General features: G+C 37.5%; 1 protein-coding gene across 3 annotated transcripts in view; it reads right to left on the minus strand.

The window, feature by feature from the left end:
* The window catches only part of FANCC (FA complementation group C), a 71,515-nt gene that overhangs the window by 40,876 nt on the left and 6,295 nt on the right, over window positions 1-24,344 (minus strand). For all 3 annotated transcript variants that reach the window (XM_009959950.1, XM_086479899.1, XM_086479897.1), the window contains one exon: window positions 23,033-23,127. In XM_009959950.1, coding sequence (XP_009958252.1) covers window positions 23,033-23,127 — 95 coding nt within the window. The remainder of the gene's footprint in view (window positions 1-23,032; window positions 23,128-24,344) is intronic.

The following is a 24,344-nucleotide window of genomic DNA, read 5'->3' on the forward strand; positions in this document are numbered from 1 at the left end:
TGCAAATCACTAACAAAACCCTTGGAAATCATAAGAAAGAAGCTAAAGAATTGTGGGGCTGGCAAGCTTTGAGTCTACACTTGGCCTCAGACAGGAAAAGCAACTTCAAATCTCCTTCTCTTTTCTTTCTCCTTTCTCTTTAAGAAACACCCACCTAGAAAGTGTTATTAGTCTTTGTATTAAAAAAGGGGAGACTTTCACTGCTGAAATAAAACACACATTTACACTAACTTACAAAAGGAAATTCAATAGCTTTACCAGAGGCAACGGTAAATCCTTTTATTTTTTTTTGAAGCCCTCTGGCTTAACTAGCAAGACATTTAGAATTAATTTCCCTCTTCCCTCCACAATTTCAAAAGCCAAAGTGCAAGCTTCCCACAGAAGAATTCCTTAAATCCACAAAATGTATGTAGAAAAGAGTGATGAATAAATTTAAGTTTAGAAAAAGTGGATGCATGACAAAATTATTTCACTTGTAGTTTAAATCTGTGAGTTCAGTAATTTATAGAAAAAAGATTATCCCAAACTTATGCTTTTTTCAATGTATGGGCCCAATGTCAGATTTTTATAATTCCAACAGGAACACATTGCAAATACCCAAAGATCATCTAACCTAGGATGATATTCAGGAGAAATTACTTTTAATCACTTGGGTTTGACTTCCTAAGTATCAAGCTGTTAAAAGTTTAAGGGGAGAAAAAAGTTCACTGAACTTTTTAGCAAAAAGCACAAAATATGCCTATAACATTGATGCAACAACTGCTGGTTACTAACCATATTAGATCAACCAAAAACATCTAATGCCAGTAGAATTTCTTCAAATAGAGACTTCTTTTTGTTTGTCAGCAACAAATCATTATTCTTTACTAGAGCCACCTGGCACTACTAAAGTGCTCTGAGAAATGTCAGCTGGCTAGCAACTTATAACACTTAAAGCTCAAGCAGCCTTGCAGGAAAGCTGAATCCTTAGTTTCTCATTTTTTCTTTGAGATACTTAGCTTTTGTTTATTTTGGCCCAGAAGCCAAGAAATTCTTTATATTCATGTTAGTTTGGCACTGTTAAAGAATTATCTATTTGAAAAAGAAGAGAGGTCTGTTTTCCCCCAACCCATTGGTATTATCATGCTATTTTTAACCAGAAGAATATGATAACCCTTGCAAATTTGCAAACATCGCAAATTCTTTTACATCCTACCAATGCAACTAGCTATAGGTGACCAGAGAAAGTCCAAACCAGAAAGTTGATTCATAATGGGGTTAGTGAGAAGGCTAATTAACAATTTAGATGTGTAATTTTCAATAGGTTAGGAACAACCAAGAACTCCCTCTGGGTGACTTTCCAAAAACTGAAAGAACAACAGCAGCAAAAAATACTCTCAGTGAACTCAGCCAAACTTCAAAACAATAATATCAGAAATTGATTATGTGCTGTGTATGAGCCACCTTCATTCTTAAATGTTGTTTCATTACATTAATAAAAGCTGGCCGCAATCTCTTCTTGTATGAATATCTCTTAACATCTTCAATCTCCCTGCTGTCCTTTACGAATAAAACTGTTTTAGAACATATTCTATTAGAATTATTGAATATACTGTATCAACTAGTAATCTTTGATTCATTGGTAAATTCCAGTTTTCACTGCAATCTTCCTCCTCCCCCAGAAGTAACCCGTGGTAACCATACCTAAAAATTTTGCTTTTTAACCTAATAGAGGTAGAACTGTGTATTAGCAAACTTAAGAGGCAGATCAAATCTTAAGCAAGTATTGCTGGGAGAAGTGGGTTTCCCTAGGTGTGTATCCAGCATAGTCACACACACTTCAACCGCTGGGCAGCTGAACAGAAATGTTAAACAATGCTTCTGAGATCACTCCATCTCTGGTCCACGTACTTTGTGTACACACAGGACATAAACACCCGGGACAGGAATAAAGTAGGCCAGCAGCTCTGAGGAGCCCATTCCCCTTTCCAGGTTGGTACCTGGGACACAAACAAATCGCACAAAGGACTGAGAAATGTGCCCTTATCACTCATGACTCCCTCAGGACACATTGCAAAGCAAGCAGACTGGGTTCTCAAAAGTTAATTTTAACCAGTAATTTAAAAGTTGAAAGGTCCCATATCTCATTAGGAGTACATCAAGTCATTGGGCTCTAATTAATGATGTCAGATCTTGAAAGTGTGTATATATCTCATTAAACAGTCCTTTGCTTTCTGTTTTGATTCAAAGGAAAATTTCGACTCTTAGTTATCCAGTGAAAGTTAAGATGTTTCTTTCAAGCTCATTTAGATACTTAATTCCACATATCCCTAAATACAATGAAAAAGCCATCTATCAAAATGCATCCTTTCATACCCATACACTTATATAATAGAATTACAGTGTCTGTCCTCAACTGCAGCTGATTTACATACTCCAAAAACGACTGCAAGTGCTGTGCAAGTATTCGCATGACACCAAGTTTAGCAATTTAAATCTGTTCCATGAAACTCAAGATTCCAGGTGAGCATGTCAAACATTAAGGAGGTGAAATGAGCTTCCAAAGCAGTAAACTGGCTGCCAGGTAAAAAAAAAAAAAAAAAAAAAAAAAAAAAAAAAGAAGTTCCTATTCATTTTGGTTGGAGGAAAAGTGCTGTGCTAATGGCTAGAGTGACAGTAAAACATTTCAGAGAAACAGTAAAACAACACTGAGCATTGAAGCAAAATAAATGGGAGATTGAAAACAACAAAGATGAAAGGCTTTTTAAAAAGGATTAAACATTATACAGCACTTAATGTAAGTGCAGAGGTTACTTCTTATCGCCAAAAACCAACAAAACATTCAGGTTTTCAAGTAACATGTACTTTAACAAAAAAAAAAAAAAGAAAAGGTGAACACCACAACTTTTTGAAGAGTCTATATACATTATGTACTATTTACGTCAAGCAGAACTGATTTGGTAGGAAGCATGACCTGCACGGTTATTGCTGACAGAAGCAAGCAGCCAAAAGAAGGGAAGCTATACTTTCTCAAAATTAAAACCCCCCAAAAGACTGTGGAATGCTGTTTACTTCAGCTCTGTTTTATAACCACTGCTGCATGGAGAAGGGATTGACTGAAACGTCTGCAGCCTGTGGCCACCCACGCTATGGGAAGCACTATGATTAAAGAGAGTGCTGTGTTCTTGTATCTGCCAGCAAAGTCTGCTCCATGCTGTAATTATTATACTTGCAGTCTTCTTATAATCTACTGCATCTGTTGCGGCAAGTCCCCTTACATTGTCCAATAAGAAAACTATTGAACATGAATATCAAGACATTTTTAATGTGCACAAATGGCTTGAAAACTGGAAACTTTAAACACTTCTCTTTCAGGTTTATGAAAACATTTTGCCTTATAGTATAGCCTTTGCCATAGTGAAAGCAGATCTACCACTGAAACACTCACTTTAATCTGCTTACCAAAAGATACGGTCTAACACACTATCCTTTCACACCACATCTTTATAACAAGCTAAGTCGTTGCTTTAGAATTTCAAAGCACAAAAACTATGTGAATTGTGGATTAGACACATATTTAGAGAGTACTTAAATATTACAATTCCATCTGTCGCTTTGTTAAGTGATTACACATATTGAACATTTCCAATGACCCTATGATTTAAATGCATTATAACCTCTCCCTTTCTCTTTAAGAATGTTTAACATATCACAGTAACAGTAATTTTGAAAACAAGAAAACAAGCCCTAAACATTGAAATAAGTAGCAGTTCTCATAGCAGAAAATTTTGGTTTGAATTCTGATCTCTGCAATAAGTAGTAAAAGAACAAAGTTCAAAACTTATATTCGGTGCATTCTCCTGATGTTGTTTGGAGCTACAGCACACAAAATTACACAATGCAATGCTGCTGTTGGACGCACAACACATAGCTGTTACTGCACTCTTCCCTACCAAATTTATGAGGCAGTCTGTACCATTTCAACAATTTTGCCAGGAGTTGGCTGCACAGATGCTCCTGTGAAAAGCACAAACTGTCTACTGGCTATAAATATGAAGTGTTAACACTAACCAGTGTGCCACCACCTAGCAACGGAGGGAAGAAGGATGTACCAAAAGCAAGGCTGAATGAAAAAAATCAAGAACTGGGTAAAAGCCCATTCATCTCCGCCCACTCCAGACCACTTCCTGAGGAAATGTCTTTAGGCCCTCTTTGATATAAACCTTTGATTAGAGGCAAAAGTAAATTCCACATATAGTGTCTGAGGAAAAGCTCCACAAACACTCCTGAAGGACCAGGGAAAAATAAAGAAAAAAATAATAGGAAAAGCATAAACAAGATACATACTTTAATCACCATCAGATGTCTTTCACCTGAAGGAATACACTGTGGTCTTTGCAACCATCAAAGTTTCTCATGATTATTTGCACAGGTTAGAGGAGGAACGACAACTCTTCTTTTCCAAACATACCAAAAAAGCCGTAAGATCCCTAAAACCGCAAGAGTCTCAGAAAGAGATTAAGTAACTTTGAACTACGTTGGCCTTCAGGTTTAACGTTTTCCATTTCTCTCTTGGATGCATGCCCCCTGGAACACAGACGTCTCTCTTCCCACAGCTGCTAGGGAATACCAGATCCCCTGCTCCATGCCTCCGCTTCCTTCTTAAACTGGCATTCCCTTCTGATTATTTTGTATTTTAACTATGGTAAATTATTATAGTGATATTATTACAAAGATAAGAAATAGTCTAAAGCAACCAATTATTTGTCTTAGTCTGAATATTATTAAAATTAGTGTTGTTCCCTTAGAAGGGAGAAATGACAAAAACAAAGTTTCAAACATATTTGTAATAAAATCATGCTAAAAGCTATGCTCTATGACACAGATTCTTTCTCCTGTAACTTTCTCAGTAATAAACAGCAGGTGAAGTATGTTCATAATTTTAACTCAAACTCAGTTTAGCTCTTAATCTCCCTCTTTCAAAACTGTCTAGATAAGGAGGAAAAAACTTGTTTCTCAGTATGACCTCTTGCAATTCATAAGCCTTTTAATAGTCACATTACCCATATATGTCATTAATACTGTATTTTTATCTCATAGAGACATCATTTATCGTAAATCCAACATTATTTTAATATTTTTCTGCATCAAATGGTCTTGGGGCCCATTTGCTGCTGTGGAATGACAAATGACAAATTATCAAGGTGCTTCCTAACTTAATAAAGCAGATTAAGTAACAGATCTTTACATTCACTATAATTTGTACACTAAATATCTTCAGTTACCTTAAATTCCCATCTCCTAGAAAAATGCAAGCTTTAAATTTGCTTTTATAAAGACAAGAGAATACTTTAAAGAAAAAACCCCAAGATGTTTACATTATGTTTGGATTATTCTCAATATAACATGTTCTTTCCTAACAACATTTTCTGAGGTGTTCTGAACCATCTATCAAAGTGTGAATATAAATAAAAATAGTACGTAGAGAGTTTTCTTAAAAGATGACGAATGTATTGGCCACAAAATCAAATCAACGCTCTTCACCTAAGAGACTATCATAATTCCAATGTACAACATACATCTTCATGTATAAATTAATGCATCTGTGTAAAGCTGGTAATGTGAGAGAGAGAATGAAGAAATGGAACACCGTTTCCTTAAATCATAATGATCTAATTTATTTTAAACCAAGATTATAAGCAACAATAGTAAAAACAAGTCAAAAAATATTCTTTTATGATGGTCACACTATCCATTAATGTCATCCCTTTTCTTCTAAAACATACAGAATGCAGTGAAGTTGCAGTTCTCTGAGATGTGCTGGCACGCAGAGATTTATTCCATCAAAAGGGCATTCAAGGAAAAGCGAATGTTTTGCAAAAAGAGTGTATCATACCCTGCCCTATCTTGTGGCAGATGTGTGACCTTGAAAGGGTAGTATACACCCTAGTAAGTTTAGCTCCTACTAGAAAGAAGTTCTGGTAAGAAAGCCAGTAAATGTTTAACAGACAACAGCTTTTCAGGCTGTAAAGAGAAAACCTTCTCTCACTTTTGAATACCTACCTGAATGAAAACTCATATTGTGGGAAACTTAAGTCTAGTAGAGGATCTTGGAGTTGTTTCAGAAGAAGACATTCTGCCAGGGATGGGATTGTTTCAGGAAGCCTCCAAGATGACCTATCGTTTGGTGAAGCTATGAACAGAACTTCACAAAACCATCCCACATATACTGGAATGAGACCCAACTTCTGGTGGAGTGTGCCTGGATCACTTGAATACTTTTGCACTCCCACAGTATATCCTAACAGAACTCGCCATCTTTATGGGCATTTTCTTCATATAAGCACTATGCCATGCTTATTTCAGCAACCGAAATAAAGCAAATGGGGTGAATAACAGAAGTGTTTCTTTCTTTTAAAAAAAAACCCTAAACGTGAAGAAACATTAAACATGAGTTTTGGAGAAGGAAATAGCCAAATGACTCTGAGCCAAATACATAGACTAGAACTACTGCTGGGCCCAAAGAGACTAAGATGCACAAACACTAAACAACCACTGATCTTGGGGAAAAAAAGGATGGGTGTGGGGGAGAAGTCTCTGACCAACAGATGAGAATGGGAACAGTAAAAAATTAAGATATGGAGATGTTCTGGGCAAAAGGATCTGTTATTTATTACTGAGGCAAAATGGTTCACCTCAGGAAACCGCAATCCTGGGTCTCCAGCTCATAATCTTGTATCATAAAGATACCTTCAAAAAATCAAGCAGAAATAACAGACAAATGGGTTTGATTATTCACAGTATGAACTACTGCCCAGGTCAGAGAAGATCATGTTTTATCATTTTTACGTAGGCAAAATACTTAAAAATGTTACCCACTATCATCTAGTTAGGATGATCAGTAGAGAGGGATTGAACAGCCTGGAACTCTTGAATGTTAATATGCAAACTTCTCATGACAGGGGAACAAAAACACTAAAACTGTTCACAGACTGTGAAGTTGTCTTCCTGCCCAAAACTAGGTCACTATAACAATCACCCAGACTAAAGAGGCAAGAAGTGAAACTGTCTCCCTTGACAGATGTTAAAGGACTCACCATCACAGGAGAAAGGATATTCTGGATACAGAAAAGCTGACTGAGTGGATTAGATACTGAGAAACCAATCGTACATTTGAAGCTTAAAAGACCCCAGTGTGAAGTCTTGTATAAGAAGTAAAGGCATTTGACTCGAACTTTCAGGTGAGATTCTAGTCTGATAGTATGGAGTTAAGTCCTTCTTAGTGGGAAAGTAGTCATTAAAGAACTATGCTAATGGAGACCAAGTGGATCCTAAAGTCCCCCTATTACTTCAAGCGAGTATATCAAAGGAGAATACATTTTTCATTGTTTACCTGAAGAATCATGATGATCAAAATGTATGATACGTAAGTGAGCCTGAGCTGCCGACGCACTTTCACATAGCAAGTTGTCTTGACAGAAGAGAATAAATGTCCTGAGATACCCACTGATAGAAGAAGACTTTCACAAAAACCACTGACGCTAAGGAAAGCCAAACATCTGATCATAAGCACGAGCTATTATGAACCACTGGAACTTACAGCAAGAGTCTTTATAGGGGAATTTGAGATTAGACTTTGAAATTCTGTCTATGTGGCAGAAAAAACTGCTCCATTACAAACCATATTTGTCAACCTCTCTCTTATTTATTGTAGCAGCCTGTAATGACTACAAATTATCCCATTAATCAGATTGAATCAAGTCATCTACAGTCCATGTGTGGACCTCTTACTTAGAAATTAGACCAAGCAGAAAATGATTGGATGGAGAACATTATCTGGGGTTCATTTTGGAAGGATCTGGAGTGTCTGGAAAGCATATAAAGCTCTTCAGTCACACATCACAAGATGCTCCTTTCATCTACCAGAATACTGTCAGTTCCAGCAAGCTTATATTAGATCACAACATCACAACATCAGTTTATTCTTGATCTCTAATGAATGCACTCACCTTTGTGTTTCAGACATTAAATGAAGAAACTTTACTTTGGCCATCCGGGAGAAACACACTGTGACCCTTGGGCAGAAAAAATTCACACATAATAATTGCTCCTCCTCCCCACTAAAAGTCCTTTCTATCAACATCTATGGAGCTGTTCTCACAGCGCACAGATTGTCCAATTACCTCTCATATACAAGCGGCAACTAAAAGATACAGGAAAAATAGCTTAACTGGCTAAGCCTTCCTAGGACTTTTCAAGCAAAGTTTTAGGAATTGTATTCCTAGGTCTTGTAATTCTGTATTCCTAGGTCTTCTAATTCACAGCTGCAGAAACCTCACCTTGTATCACTCAAAAATAATTCAAGGCAAAAGTAAGATTGAAAGAAATCTCAATCAGAAAACAAAGATAAAAAATTCACTAGTTTGGCAAACCTCAAAAATGGCCTACTTATCTGGGGCCTACTAATATACTACATAGAAGAGTAATTCAAGCACTATGCATATACAGAATATGCTATGGCTATTAAAAATAAGTGAATAGAAACAGATCTTTATTAAATATACTATCTTATAGGGAGGTTATCTCTGGGAAATACAGTAATAAACAAAGGACTTTTATTTTTCTAAAAAGTGAGTAAATTACACTTACCTAGCTTTAGTGCATTCTCACTTGACTTGGCCTGCAATTTCAACCTCTGAAATAAGCCTTAACCAATATCTTTGCATCATGTCATATTCATTTGAGAACATTTTTCCCAGTGTCTTAAAGGAACCACCACGACAAGTTTTAAAGAAACCATCAGAGTACTGCAATACCCTCTCCCCTTTGCCTTCCCAAACTAACAGCAATAATCAGAATTGTGTTGTTGTGACCCTCTGAACTAGTATTCTTAAATTACATTTTTGTACACTTAAATTACATTATCTAATGCTACCTCTAACAATTATTACACAAGAAATGTTTGAAATGAGACAGGATTAATTACACAGGAGGAGAAATACTATTAAAATAGCTTTCTTTCTAGATAGCATCCTGTCTCTGACAACAGTTAAATGCAGAAGCCTTAGGAAAACTTGTACGAACAGAGAAGCCTACCCTTGGTGCTCCCTCACACCAAGTGTGTCAGTGTCCATTTATCTACACTTAACTTCCTCTGTCATGTAACAGCCTCAATACCCTGTCTCACAAGGTGCAACTGACAAGCCTTTTTAATTACCCTCTGTCTTGAATACTCTCAGATCTCACACGAATTAAAACAGTTGAACTACACCTAAGTTTCACCTCACTGAGGTTTTTCCAAATGCTTACTGAATTTTCCAGTAAACAGCAATTCTGTCCAAGGTCTGAATTTACCTTTGCAAATACTATATTTAGAGGTGGAAAGTGTCTGATTACTGAATTTATTCTCAGACCTTTTTCCTGAATGACCACAATTGGTCTAGTATAATTTCAGCTGAAGTTTGGCTTCCACTAAAAAAAACCCACCCAAACATTTTACTGCATGAACTGAGGCCAGTGAAAGAGTAGAAGTTGCTACTCTTGCTCATGTTAGGCCCACGATACAAACAGCAGCATTTTCCTCTTTTAACCAACATGACTGCAGTGATGCCATCTGCTTTTTCGCAGAGATGGTCACAATAATAGAGAGGTTTTTTCTTAAATTAATCCCTTCTGTTCCTCAAACTCTTTTCATGAACTGCACAGAATGCTTATTAAACAGTTTTGCTCAATGACACACTTGTAAGGACGGTTCAGGCAGCTTGATTAAGGGCATTAACTGCATTCTGAAGACTTTTTATACAGTCCATTCACATATGTAATACCCTTCCTCTTAGTACAATCTGTCTTGCTGTATACTTCTTCACAGTTATGTTACCCTGTACAAAGGCATTTTTGCTTCTTTCATTTAACTGCTTTTTTTCAAAAATGGCTTGGCGCTTCTGACCATATTCTTTTATTATTGGGTGTGGGTATTATTATAATTTTCTTCCAGATTCATAGAACTTCTCAATTTTTAAAAACACATTGCCGCATTCTGGTGACACAAACTGCTGTACGCAACCCAAATGACAGCCAAGGAAACAAACGCAATTTTCCCTATGGTGAGGTCTGAACTTGAAAATGTTTGCTGTTTTTCTAAGGGCAACCCTGATTTTACAGCAAGCTGAATATCTGGCACCAATCAGAAATGTCTCTCCTTGGGCATCATTATCAGATATTCTCTTTTTATATATTTAATCTAGTAATCTTTCAGTGGTTTTGGTTTGGGTTGGTTTTGTACATGGTCAACAAATGTACCACTCAGGTATTCTTCAGAACTGCCAGCCTTCAGAAAAGTGTCAGAAAAGATATTTAGGCATCTTCAGCTTTATTCTGCACTTTGAGATTACTCTTCTGAATTGGAAGGTTTTTTGGTTGTTCGGTTGTTTGGGGTTTTTTTTGACTACTGCCCCAGCTCCTGGCAAAAGTTATGAAGTTCCACCAAGAATTTTCAGATCTGCATGCTCTTTCAGCTCATCTTTTTTCCCCCTGTTCCAAGCCGTGATCACACCGTGATCCCTGAGCTGTGAGTCAGCCCTTAGGTTTGTAAGACTGGGATTTTTTCACTTGTACTTACAAAACGCTTTACAGAATTTACTGTTTTCACTTTCCTTATGTGTTTTCTAAAACATCTCATTTTTATGTTTCATTTTACACAGTACATGTGTGCGTAGCTTTTGCATACATGTCTGAAATAACAATTCATCCAGCTTCCACTGGTTGAATTAACTGAAAATTGTTTTAAAACACCAACTAATTTATCTTAAATAATTACAAAGAGGAAAGCTGTCTTCTGACTTCCTGGGCTTTAATAACATTGCCTTTGACAAAATGGCACATCTGAGTCTTTTGTATGTCCTTTCAGCTATACAGGGGGTAGGGTATTGGCATTTAACCTATTCTATCTGGTCAAAATAGTTTTTTAATTTTTGCTAGCATATGTAACTGAAAAGCCACTTTAGAATAAAATGCCCATCAGATACCTGTTTCATTCTGCTCCTGAGATCTAGTCTAAGAGTGCAAACATGCACTGTGTATCAAGAAAGGTGGACTAGGTAAGCAAACCACAATTTTATAGTCACTGCCATTATTACATATTTAAACTTCCTTGTACAACATGGTGAACTCAGAAGCAGAAGGTGCAAACACTTCTGATCCTTTATTGCTTAAATTAACAACGGGAAAACCATCAGTTTAACTGTTATGACGATTATATTCACTCAAGCATGTTTGCTATCCTTCAGCCAACTTTGTTGTTAAACAGATAGACCAAGCTTAAAGCAAAAAACACCTGTATATTTAGCTTCACAAACAGAAAATAAAACTATGTACACAGAATTTTAAACATAGAATTGAGAAGGAGTATCTTTTCTGTTTTCCCCTTATATCTGGGAAATATTTTTAAAGCAGCTTGTCCTATTCAGAAAGCTAATATGCTTCCTTATTATTTGTTGACTCATAAGTCAAATACAACATTCAGCCTCCAGAACAAGCAACGATTAGCAGAAGGATATTTGGTAGACTCTTTTTGTTTGTTTCCACTTTTTATGAGGCATATTTATTTAATAATTGCTCTTAGATTTAACTAAGAATGGAAAACTTCTGTAACATAGAACAGCTGAAGTGAAAGTATAATGCACAACAGCTAATTCCATTTTTATTTCTCATTACCAATTCCAGTGAATGGCGTTTTCATGCTTACTCTGTAACAGCACTACTTCATACCCATTAATTTGATTGCTGAAGTCAAGTTCGACTTGGTCCTTCCTTAGAGGAAGACCTCACCTTTATTTGTCATCTTCTTGACAATTTGACAAACAAGGCAACCTACCATGTAATACTGACTTTCTAACAAAACACATACAGATCAAACTAGAGAAAGGCCGCAACGTTATTACCATTAACTCAATCCCTAACAACATCTAAATTACTGTAGTCTTTAAAAACCGTGTGTGAGAGTGCACGTTTCTGTGTATACGCATTCTTGGGTGATGTACGTACCGGCAATCACGTAATACAGAGTGCCACCTACGGGTCTTTAGTGATACAAGTTTTCACAGGTTACTATGCTTGCTAGGGTTGCTGTGCTAACGCACTGCGAAAGGCTGACTTAAGGTAACAGAAATAAGAGAATGGGTGCTTTGTTGTTTCTGGCATTGTGGAGAAAGCCTCATCTCTACAGCAAACAAACTTCTGAAAACAACAGAAGTGACAAAGGTGACAGAATAAAGTAAAACATGGGAGCAGCAAACCAAGCAATATGATGACAGACATACTAAAAACATTGCAGAATATATTGATGACTTGTTCTTAAAAACACAGTGTATGACCATACATAAAAGGGTCTCCACGAAACTGCGTAATAAGGCTTGCCTAGGGAAAAACAGAGGAGAGAAAATACAAAAAACCTGTGCTGTTCAAAATACAGAATCTGTAATTTTATAACAGCGACAGAACGAGGCGGACAGAAAAAATAAACAGTTGTTTCTTCTTGATTCTTTTTTCTAAATCTATTTGCATGATGGTTCTTTCCTTGTAACCACTTCAGAACCAAGAACATTTTCTAAACTGTTTGTGTACAGTGTTTAATACAACAGATCCTAGATACAAAGCCCCTAAGTACTACCAAAAAAAAAAAAAAAAAAAAAAAAAAAAAAAAAAGAAGAATTAGTCTTTATCATAACAAGTGAAAACACAAGTAGAATTCTTCCACAATTAATTTTCTTATTAGTGAGTATCCTGAATTGTTGCCAAAAATTGCAGGAATCTTAACACAGAACTCTCACTAGCACAGGCATCACTAGACAACTAAGGCTCAAAATAACGCCACACAATCCGGGCAGCAGTGAAGCTGGCTTCTAATCTAGAGATCATTGTTACAAGAAAAAGTTCATCTTCCCTTAGAAGAGTATGTATTAAAATGCTGTGAAATAGAAAGTTGTGTATATATGAATATAAAACAAATTTATGTGTACCTGTATGGAATATGAGGAATGTCATTTACTGGTATGTAAGAATACACACCACTGTTAATAAGTTAGTAAACAGCTATCACAATAAGCAACAAAGTTGTCATCACTATGTACTGCAAACAACTCTGTTCACTTCGAACATTTCCTCACAAACTCGACATACTACATTTTAACAAATACATATAAGCCATATATACTGCAAAATAAGCTTCTTTCCATAAAACAGACACAGGAAGAAAATACAGTTTTCTTATTCTAAGGTCTTAAGACTATGTGGCCTTTCAATACTTAAAGGGGGCTTATAAGAAAGCTCCTAGAATCACAGAATGGTTTGGGTTGGAAGGGCCCTTGAAGATCATCTAGTTCAACCCCCCTGCCATGGGCAGGGACACCTTCCACTAGACCAGGTTGCTCAAAGCCTCATCCAGCCTGGCCTTGAACACTGCCAAGGAGGGGGCAGCCACAGCTTCTCTGGGCAACCTGTGCCAGTGTCTCACCACCTTCACAGGAAAGAATTTCTCCCTTCTAGCTAACCAAAATTTCCCCTCTTTCAGTTTGAAACCATTACCTTGACCTATCATTTCCCTCCCTGATAGAGTCCCTTCCCCACCTTTCCTGTAGGTCCCCCCTTTAAGTACCGAAAGGCTGCTAGAAGGTCTCCCTAGAGCCTTCTTTTCTCCAGGCTGAACAACCCCAGCTCTCTCAGCCTGTCCTCACAGAGGAGGTGCTCTAGCCCCCTGATCATCTTTGTGGCCATCCTCTGGATCCCCTTGAGCAGGTCCATGTCTTTCCCGTGCTTGGGGCCCCAGAGCTGGACACAGCACTCCACGTGGGGTCTCACCAGAGTGGAGTAGAGGGGGAGAATCACCTCCCTCAACCTGCTGCCTACGCTTCCTTTGATGCAGCCCAGGATAGTTGGCTTTCTGGGCTGCGAGTGCACATTGCCAGCTCATGTCCAATTTTTCATCCACCAGTGTCCTGAAGTCCTTCTCTGCAGGGCTGCTTCCAATCCTTTTGTCCCCCAGTCTGTACTGATACTGGGGATTGCCCCAACCAAGGTGCAGGACCTTGCACTTGGCCTTGTTGAACTTCATGAAGTTTCCACAGGCCCACCTCTCCAGCCTGTCAAGGTCCCTCTGGATGGCCTCCCTTCCCACCAGCGCGTCGACTGCACCACACAACTTGGTGTTATAGGCAAACTTGCTGAGGGTGCACTCAATCCCACGGTCTATGTCACTGATAAAGATGTTAACAGCACCAGTCCCAATACCGACCCCTCGTTGGAACACCATTCGTCACTGGTCTCCATTTGGATATCAAGCTGTTGACTGTGAGTCTTTGAGTGCAACCATCCAGCCAATTTCTTATCCACCAAGTGGTCCGTTCATCAAATTCATGTCTCTCCAGTTTAGAGGCAAGGAGGACAGTGTCAAATGCTTTGCACAAGTCCAGGGAGATGACATCTGTTGCCCTTCCCTTATCCACCATTGCTGTAATCCCATCGTAGAAGGCCACCAAATTTGTCAGGCAGGATTTGCCCTTGGTGAAGCCACATTGGCTGTCACCAATCACCTCCTTATTTTCCATGTGCCCTAACAGAGTTTGCTCCATGATCTTGCCAGGCACAGAGGTGAGACTGACTGGCCTGTAGTTCCTCGGGCCTTCCTTTTTTCCCTTTTTAGATATGGGGGTTATGTTTCTTCTTTTCCAGTCAGTGGAAACTTTGCCAGACTGCCATGACTTCTCAAATGTGACAGATAGTGGCTTAGCCACTTCATCTGCCAGTTCCCTCAGGACCCACAGATGCATCTCATCAGGTCCCACGGACTTGTGCACCTTCAGGTTCCTTAGATGGTCTCAGACCTGATCCTCTCCTACAGTGGGCTGTTCTTCATTCTGCCAGTCCCTGCCTTTGCATTCTGCAACTTCGGTGGTGTGGCTGAAGCACTTGCTGGTGAAGACTGAGGTAAAAAAAGTCATTGATTACCTCAGCTTTCTCCATATCCCTGTAAACCAGGTCTCCCCTTTCATTCCGGAGAGAGCCCACACTATCTCTAGTCTTCCTTTTGTCACTGACTTACCTATAGAAGTTCTTCTTGTTGCTCTTGATGTCCCTGGCCAGATGTAATTCTATCAGGGCCTTGGCTTTCCTAACTAGATGCCTGGCTGCTCAAACGCTTTCTCTGTATTCCTCCCAGGCTACCTGTCCTTGCTTCCACCCATGGTAGACTTCTGTTTTTTGTTTGAGTTTGACCAGGAGCAGCTTGTTAATTCACACGGGCCTCCTGGCATTTTTACCTGACTCCCTCTTTGTTGGGATGTCAACATCCTGAGCTTGGAGGAGGTGATCCATTGAACAGCTTTCTTGGGCCCCTCTTCCCTCCAGGGCTGTATCCCATGGCACTCTGCCAAGGAGGTCCCTGAAGAGACGAAAGTCAGCTCTCTTGAAGCCCAGGCTAACGAGCTTGCTGCGCACCCTCCTCACTGCCCTAAGGATCTTGAACTCCACCATCTCATGGCCACCGCATCCAAGGCTGCCCTCGAGCTTCACATTCCCCACCAGCCCTCCTTGTTGGAGAGAACAAGGTCCAGCACAGCTTCTCTCCTTGTTGGCTGCTCTACCACTTGCAGAAGGAAGTTATCATCAAAGCATTCCAGGAACCTCCTGGATTGCTTGTGCCCTGCTGTGTTGTCCCTCCAACTGATATCGAAGTGGTTTAAGTCCCCCATGATGACGACGCCTTGTGATCGTGAGGCTGCTCCTATCCACCTATAGAGGGCCTCGTCCACTCAGTCTTCCTGGTCAGGCAAGCTGCAGCAGACATCCACTATAATCTCTTCTTTCCCTGCCCTCCCTTTAATCCTGACCCATAAACTGTCGGGCAACTCCTCATCCATCCCCAGGCAGTGCTCCATGCACTCCAGCTGACCATTGACACAGACGGGACAGACTTTTTATTAGAGCCTGTAGCAAGAGGACAAGGGTTAATGGTTTTAAACTAAAAGAGCGTAGATTCAGACTAGATGTAAGGAAGAAATTTTTTTACAATGAGGGTGGTGAAACACTGGAACAGGCTGCCCAGAGAGGTCGTAGATGCTCCATCCCTGAAAACGTTCAAGGTCAGGCTAGATGGGGCTCTGAGCAGCCTGATCTAGCTAAAGATGTCCCTGCTCACTGCAGGGGGTTGGACTAGATGACCTTTAAATGTCCCTTCCAACCCAAACTATTCTATGATTCCATAATGAGAATTATAGAGTCTAGTTCCCTTTGTCACTTTCCATTTCACATAAAATCTCTTTTGGATTCTTTATAAAATATGACAAGAATCCCTGTATTTCTTAAAGATAATCTAGTCCTTCCCAGTTCCTTCATGAGTTACTGTGATGCCTTACTACCCACATTGTAACAGAAATATTGAAAATGCTTTGACACTCATTCCAAATAGAAGGCAAAATACATGGGAACAAGCACACACACATTTCACACTCCCTGACCTTTTCTTAACGTGACTTTTTTTTCTGTTTTCTTCTCAGCTACTCTCCACAACTTTCCTGTAGTTCCATCAATGTCTACTTTCTAACCTCTTTCTTGTAATACTTCTTTTTCAAGTTGTATGAGAAATTTATTTAGTTACTCAGAAGTAACTAAATAATCTTGTAAAGTCCCAGTAAATCAATGAGCAAATCTTCACTGGCAGGCAAAAGAGTAAATACACTTAAATCCTAAAATTTTAAGAAATTTCATTTTGCTGAACTCTTGTTTTTATAATAGTGTTGTTTTTATTCTATTCCTGAATATTGTTGCCCAACCAAAATATATGTCAATTAATTAAACTATTAAGAATGACAAACACGGTAACATCTGATCAGATAGCCAGATGATCCAAGATACAAGCAAAGAAGTACTTGACATCTAAAGAGGAAATGAAAGCCACACAGAAGTGTAAGTTTATAGTGAGAGATGACAAAGCATTTCAGTGCAGGTGCATCTGTCCCAAGAAGTAAATCGCAAACATTTCCATTTTGAACGATCACTGAGAGACCATCCATTCAATGTTAATTCATCAGTCTTAGATACATTGCTACATAGAAAGCAAAGGTCTTAAAAATCCATTTTGCTGAAAATTCTGGTACAGATTCAGAAGTAGGGGTGAAAGGTCAGTGATTCATTAACTGAATGAACTCAATTAAAACTGTAGTTTAATTAAAAAGTCAAGATGATCATAAAAAAACCCAGGTCATCCGGAGGACATCACTAAAAATCTCAAACATCCTGTTCTTAATTGGCAGTAAATTTCTTGACCTGGCCTAGTTAAGGAGCAGCAATCCACTGCAAAACACTTTAATACAATTTAATACAATGGACAGAATTCCATCAAATTTAGTCTAAACAAATACAACTTCAACGTACATCAAAAGGTTGGCATGTGGAAGACAGGTATATACCTTCCATTCTTCTGGAAAACAAGACTTCCATTCAGATGCTTTAATGTGTCCTCCACAGGAGGTAAGTGTAACAATACTAAAGGGCAAGATATCGCACAGAAGGCCTTGACATTTTCAGACTTATAACTCAAATTTAAAAAAAAAAAAACCAAAACAAAACCCTAAAACCAAACCAAAACAACAAAAAAAACCCACCACAAAACCCTTTTTACCAGAAACTTTCAAGCATTGCTGTACAAGGAGGCGTTCTACGAAACATGTACCATATTAAACTAATTCTTTTCAAACATGTTTCCATGTTTGCTATGCAAAAAATAACAAGATGACATTGAGGTTCTGCTATATCTCCTATTTCCCTAAAAAGCAAAGAAATTCCAGCAAGCAAATATTGCAGTTTTACTGCAAACACTAAATTTAGCAAAATGAAAATCCTGTACCTGAAAAGACAATGTCTGCATTCTCAAAGATGTGCTCTTAAGTGGTGAACTTTGTTCATTGAGTGCTGACAGTGTCCAAAGGAAACAATAATATGGTCTCTGCTTTCCATTGCATATATTTGGAAATAAGTAGTGTCCACCAACACTGTGTAGCTCAGCAGAAAATTGAGAAGTTAAACTTGAAGTGCAGGAGGCAAGGACCACAGACTGTAATTCAAAACCTTGATCTTACAGCAGAAATATCTCAGCAACATTCACAAATGATTAGTAGATGAGTCAAAGTTTTAGAGGTGCTTTTTTTTTAATCAGTTTTAGTGTTTTCATAGGAACATCATTTTCCACAGTTCTCCTGAGAAACTCAAAACTCACCAACGCAGTATAATTAAAACTTTCTGAATCAAAATTTTTACATCAATTTGGCATCATACCATCTTCAGTTCAAAAATTACCCGGAATAATACCAGTAAGAGAAAACACGTATGAAAACTTACGAAAGATGAAACACACAAGTTTCATTAGGTATTTTTTTTAAATATTACAAAAATAATTTTATAATTCCAGTGCCATTAAAAATTACTCTTACAAAGAACACCTATTACTTTTGCAACCATTAATATAATGTGGCCTCGCACAGGATACAGATACTCAAAAGAAATACAAACTTACAGAAAGGAAAATATGGCCAAGCCCAAAAACCACCTCTAAAAACATGTACCCAGGCTGACAGGCCTTCCACCCCCATATTTAAGCTATTATGTATGCACTGTCTTGTTCCTTTGTATTCCTTTGAATAGTATTGGAAAAAATTTATCTTATATTTTTAAAAAAACTTTAAAATTAAAAAGAGGGATATTAACCTTTCCTGTTTTACCGAATTTGAAAAGTGATGGGCTGTAACACTCTCACAAGTATGTACAGCCTTCCAAAACAACACAACAAAAGCAGTTTTTGAAACAAATTTCAAAGCCATAAACAATTCATAAGCACAGTTTAAAAACTGAGAGCAAAGGAGGAGGTGTGACCAAATTAATAAAATGGAAATCTAATTCAGAAAAGCTCTCTAGTTTTTGCAAAGTGATTACAAGAGTAACCCATGGTGAAAGAAACCTGTTCTAGCCCCACTAGACACAAGCCCATGTTAGAACCACACTAGCTGCACAGCTCTAAAATTCTCTTCTCACAGAAGGCCAGCTGTGGAAACTAAATCACTTTCTTAGAGACTGGTTTCACCAGGTCATGACTGATTTCATCAGTGAGAAATCTGTGCCAGCATGTATCTTGGCTTCCTACACTGCGTCTGGCTGTTCAGAAGAACTATGGAACCTAGATTCCAGCACTAAAATTCACAATCATAAAAAAAAATTCTACCATTTTAAAACCAGCATCTGATCCTAAAAAAACTGCAGTCTTCATTGCACATTTTAACCAAATTCCAAGCCATTTCTTTGCACATTTTAGTCTTTCAGAGGACTTAAAGACCTGCATGATTTTGATTTCTGAAACTTACTAATAATGTGGTTCAAGTGGGTAGCTACTCTTCCTGTCAACAGAACAATCCAGCTTTTCTATGACCATGGCAGGAAAGTTAAAAAGTAAACAAGCACTAAATAGTCTTTTTACTACTTTGAAAATGCATTCTAGTAGCTGAAAACAAAAGACTTGAGATCAGTCTTCCTATCAATGACCTTAGTCAAAGACACACCGAAAGCCAACAAAGTACGCTTTAGAAACTTGTGCTTGCCGTGACAAAAAGCAAGATGTAATTTAATAGTAAATGTGCACAGCTATATAAATAAAGTAAAAAGAAAATTCACCATTAACTTGACTGAATCATATAATTTTCCAATCAGATATAACTTTGCCTTTTGGGAGGAAAATTTTCACATAAGCCACATTTAAAACCCACAAAACTAGGAAGCAATCTTAAAAAGTTTTTTGTTGTTGTTAAACAGTTAATCGTAAGCAGGTAAAGTTGTCTACCTCCATTACACACTCCTTCTCATTTTTTGGTTGTTTAAGTGGGGTTTTTTGGTTGTTTGCTTGCTTGCTTGCTTGCTTTGCTTTGTTCTGTTGTCAACTAAATGTACACCCAAAGGTCCCAATTTAATTGATGCATGCTGGCTTACACAGTGAACTACTTTACCTTTCTAAAAACTGAGTACTCCTCATCAGTGTACACTCAAGTATTAAGCTGAGGAGGCAAATTAACTGTCAGCTGCAGGGCGAAAGGACTGGGCTACTGTGAAGTCACTTCTGCAGAAGCTCAACAGCAGTTCCTATATGTAAACCCCTTTTCCATGGCTTCTGTGTCAGGGTGTACAAACGCAACACAGAGCCCCATTCTGTGTGGTCATGGATGGCTTTCCATCCATACCCTCTAGGGAGAGCTTAAATACCGTAGATAAGCTACCATTTCATTCCAAGTACACACAAGTTTTCCATAATAATAACACCCTTTTAAAAAAGCATTCAAATTTCAGAGCTTTATTTAGAATTGATTTCTGGATTTCAATTCCTTTTACATCATGTAGCCACAAAACTACCTTCCCCCCCATCTGCAACAATTTTCAACTGTTTCAACTATAGATTTTAGAGTTCTGGCCATTTTTATCATAGTGTACCACAGTGTATTTGGCATCTTCTTCACCAGAGACTGAATAGCCCTGCTATAAAGAGCTCCTGCCGTATTGCAGACAAAGCTGAGGTCAGATCAAATCACTGCAGAGGTTGGTCATCCAGTCAATATGAAAATAGCTGATGCAAACCTCAAGTGATGGCTCTCACAGCAAATGTGTCTTGATCCCTTTCCATGACAATCTTTTGAGACACATACAATATGGAAAATAAAGCAGTTCAGGAGGAAACAATGTCAAGTATGCATTAGGTGGATCGACAGACCTACTACATGTTTATTTTTTTGAAATGTAAATCATTATCATACACGGTAAAAGCAACCCAACAGTAGCAAAATATTTAACTTAGGTTCTTCTGTACAAACAACTGTGATCGTCCTTATTATATCGCAATTGCTGGTGACTAGAACTACAATGCTGGTTAGGAAAAGGCGATAAAACCACCTTCTTCAAAAAGCTTTGTGATGATGCACACTGGATATTAAGAAACCAAGAAGAAATTCTAATGACTACAGAAAACAATTTAATAATACCCTTTCTTTTAATCTCAACTTTTGTATACTTATGCTGTACATTTTACAATCTCCCTTACCTGTCTTTTTTTTTTTTTTTGAATTACCAGTTCTCCAAGAGCTCTTTCTTTCCCTCCAGGCAAAATGTGAACTTGTTACATTTCAGAGCATATTATGCTACACTTTAGGCAGCTCCTCCACACCCTCTTCCCTATCACTTTTAGGTTAACTATTGACCCATCAAGTCACAATGACTATTAAGGTTGATTTAAACACATAGAGTGGAAAAATTCCTGCAGACTACAGTGAGGCTCGAATCAAATGCTTACACGGCTTACACATTAGTCCCACTCTAAGACAGCTTCAGATGGCAGTGTTGCCAAAAGCAGCAGCGCCATGTTCACCCATCCCCAACTGTTTGTTCTTGTTTACTTACACTTTTTCTTTTATCAGCAACACCATCAGTTCAGTTAATTAATCAGATAAGCCAACTGATCTAGATTAAAACAATTGTTTTTTTCCCTTCCAGAAATGGAAGCTACCTGTAGAAGATTGTCTAGGTACAGCTTTCCTTCACCACTTAACATCATTAATGCATATGCTGTTGCTAATAACAAACAAAATAATAAATTTTGCTCTGTTTGATAACTAAGTGTACGCTACTGTGTATCTCCTATGTCGTTACGAATATATCCAACTAGCAAGACTTTAGAAAAGGCAGAGGGTCTTTTTGCATCACTTTACTTTGGTAGTCAAGCATTGCCACACTGTGAATTCCAAGTCTACTAACCTCAGGAAAGGACTCTTGAAAAAAGTTAAAGACAGGAAGAAAATAAGGGTGATTTTTCTTAGTATTAATTTGTTGAGAAATTCATGGCATGTGGCACAACCCACCAAATAGGACATACAGTCACTCAGTGGCATCTGAAAGTTTGTGAGAACTTACTGCTGAGATTACTGCACCTAAATCAACAATACTACACAGTTAAATACAGTCATTTACCAACATAAACATCTGCAGTATCATTACCTATTTTATAATAATTTGTACATCCTAATATTACTTGCATACCTAGATAAACTGGCATGTAAAAAGTCAAATAGTAAGTAAGAAATGTACTACTTATAGAAGCCTAGAAGTTATCTTCAGCTTCAGCAGACATGTACATCAATAAGGATCAGGCTACTATATTCTCACTATCTGTGAGAACTATAAGACACAAAAACCCCCAACATTAACAAAAAAAAAGTTCCATTAATATTTTTAACTGTATTTTGACCCATGGAGAATACAAGGACATTAAATCAACAACACTGCACCCTCAAATTGCTATTCAGAAATGCAAAGCGGTAAGCATCAATGTGCTGCAAATTATTTACATGCTGATATGCTTTGCTAGTTAAGTGTGCAAATAAATAAAATTTGAACAGATGTGCCATGCAAAACCTTAAATTTGGGGTTAAAGTTAAGGATTCATTATTCTTTAAGTCACTAAATATAAATCCACACACAAGCACTAGCCCTTCCCTCTCTGACTACATTTAAAGGAAGTTTGGATACAATTAAATTCTTCATAAGCAGGGCATTAAAGAAAAGCAAAAAAGAATAAAATTAAAGAGCAAATATAAGCTGTTTTCAAAACAAACTATGGCATTTCTCCAGGTTATTTATTTTATCCTAATTGAAAGGTTCTTTTTGTTTTTAATAACACTTGCTTCCCTTCTGATTTGTGGTTGTCGCTCACTATTCACAGTTATGAGACTTGGTGAATCTACTAGGTTAAAAGCCATCAAAACTATCCACTTTGAAATGCCACATCTTTTTAATATTTAAAATGACAGACTAGCACTGACTGTGTTATAATTAGACTGATATATACTTTAACACACTATGTATGCAAGTTGTGTTTGGAGCAGTTTCTTAAATGACAGTGTCTCTATGCTGTAGATAACAGCAGCTTTAAATAATCAATTTAATTCAAAGCAGTCCTGGGAAGGATTCATTCCCTTACCCGTATCCAGCTGTTGGCCTTCAATTCCACAGGATTCCGTGGTTCACTGCTGTATAGACAACATAAGCACTGCATCAGAATCTTCTGGCTTTCATCTGCAGGGAAAAAAGCAAATAAGGATACATTTAGAGAAAGAAAAAAAAACTGAAAAAAAACCCAAAAAAAACCCAAAACCAGAAAAATCAAAACACAGACAGAATTACACAAAACAATTCCTTTCCACCCACAAAATTAAAGCCCTAAATATAAGTCTCAATTCATAATGCTTCTATTCTACCAGATCCACATCACACATTTAATGTTATTCATACTTAGTTCTTGTGTAATCATTTCCTTCAACAGCAGTTTAAAAGGTATCAAAGAGTTCAAAATCTATGCAATATGTAGATGGTCTTAAGAAACATGCATGACCTAGTGATTCATTTACACATATAATACTTGAAGCTATCATCAAGGAACTTTCAATTCAGTTTCTAAATAATATAATTAATAATAAACAATAATGAATAGTAGTAAAGTAGTTATTACCTTGTGTTCAAAGCTTGCACAACTAAAGAATTCTCACTTCTGAAAAAGTTAAGTTCATGAAGTTTCAAATCATTCATATCAAGAATGTAAAATATTGAGTTTTCTGCAAGAATATTAAGATTCTCCATGCTTCAGGAAAATTACATTTCTGCAGACAGTAGAAGAGTTAAAGCTGATGGAAAAGAATCCTATTGTGATTTTCTGTTCAGGATCAGATCGGGTTTTACTTAATTCTAACCCACTGTTGGAAATCAGTTGCCTTCTCTAAAAACCTACCATGCTGAGCAATACTGTCACTGCTCAGATGCACAGATATTACTACAGAAGAGCTGATTATTTGGAGTAAGCAGCTGAAGAGCCATTTAACTTATGATTATTTCCCACAACTTTGTTTTCAACAGACTTTTTTTTTTAATGTTCTCTGGAAGATCTTCATCCCAGAATAAAACCACATGACTGTAACAAAAATTATGAAAACTGGATGTAGCATTTTAACACTGATATAATAGTCATTTAGTATTGGTCTTGTTAAAAATAATACAAACAAGTAATACCACATGAGTTTTACAAATTATATTAGGAGACAATTTGATTATCAAGCTCAACAAGTGATTTCTTTTGTTTTCTGTGCATTTGTTATCCAGGATGTAATAAACAGTATTATTTACAAGTGCTTTGTTGGCAAAGCCTGAAGAAAAAATAAAAGCTCCATTAAGTAATGCCTGTATTTTCACCAGGCGATCAGAGAAGTTAATATTGATTTAAACCAGTATTCCTCAATAAA

This window comes from Leptosomus discolor, chromosome Z (genome assembly GCF_034619465.1).
Source record: "Leptosomus discolor isolate bLepDis1 chromosome Z, bLepDis1.hap2, whole genome shotgun sequence".
NCBI classification, from domain to species: domain Eukaryota; kingdom Metazoa; phylum Chordata; class Aves; order Leptosomiformes; family Leptosomidae; genus Leptosomus; species Leptosomus discolor.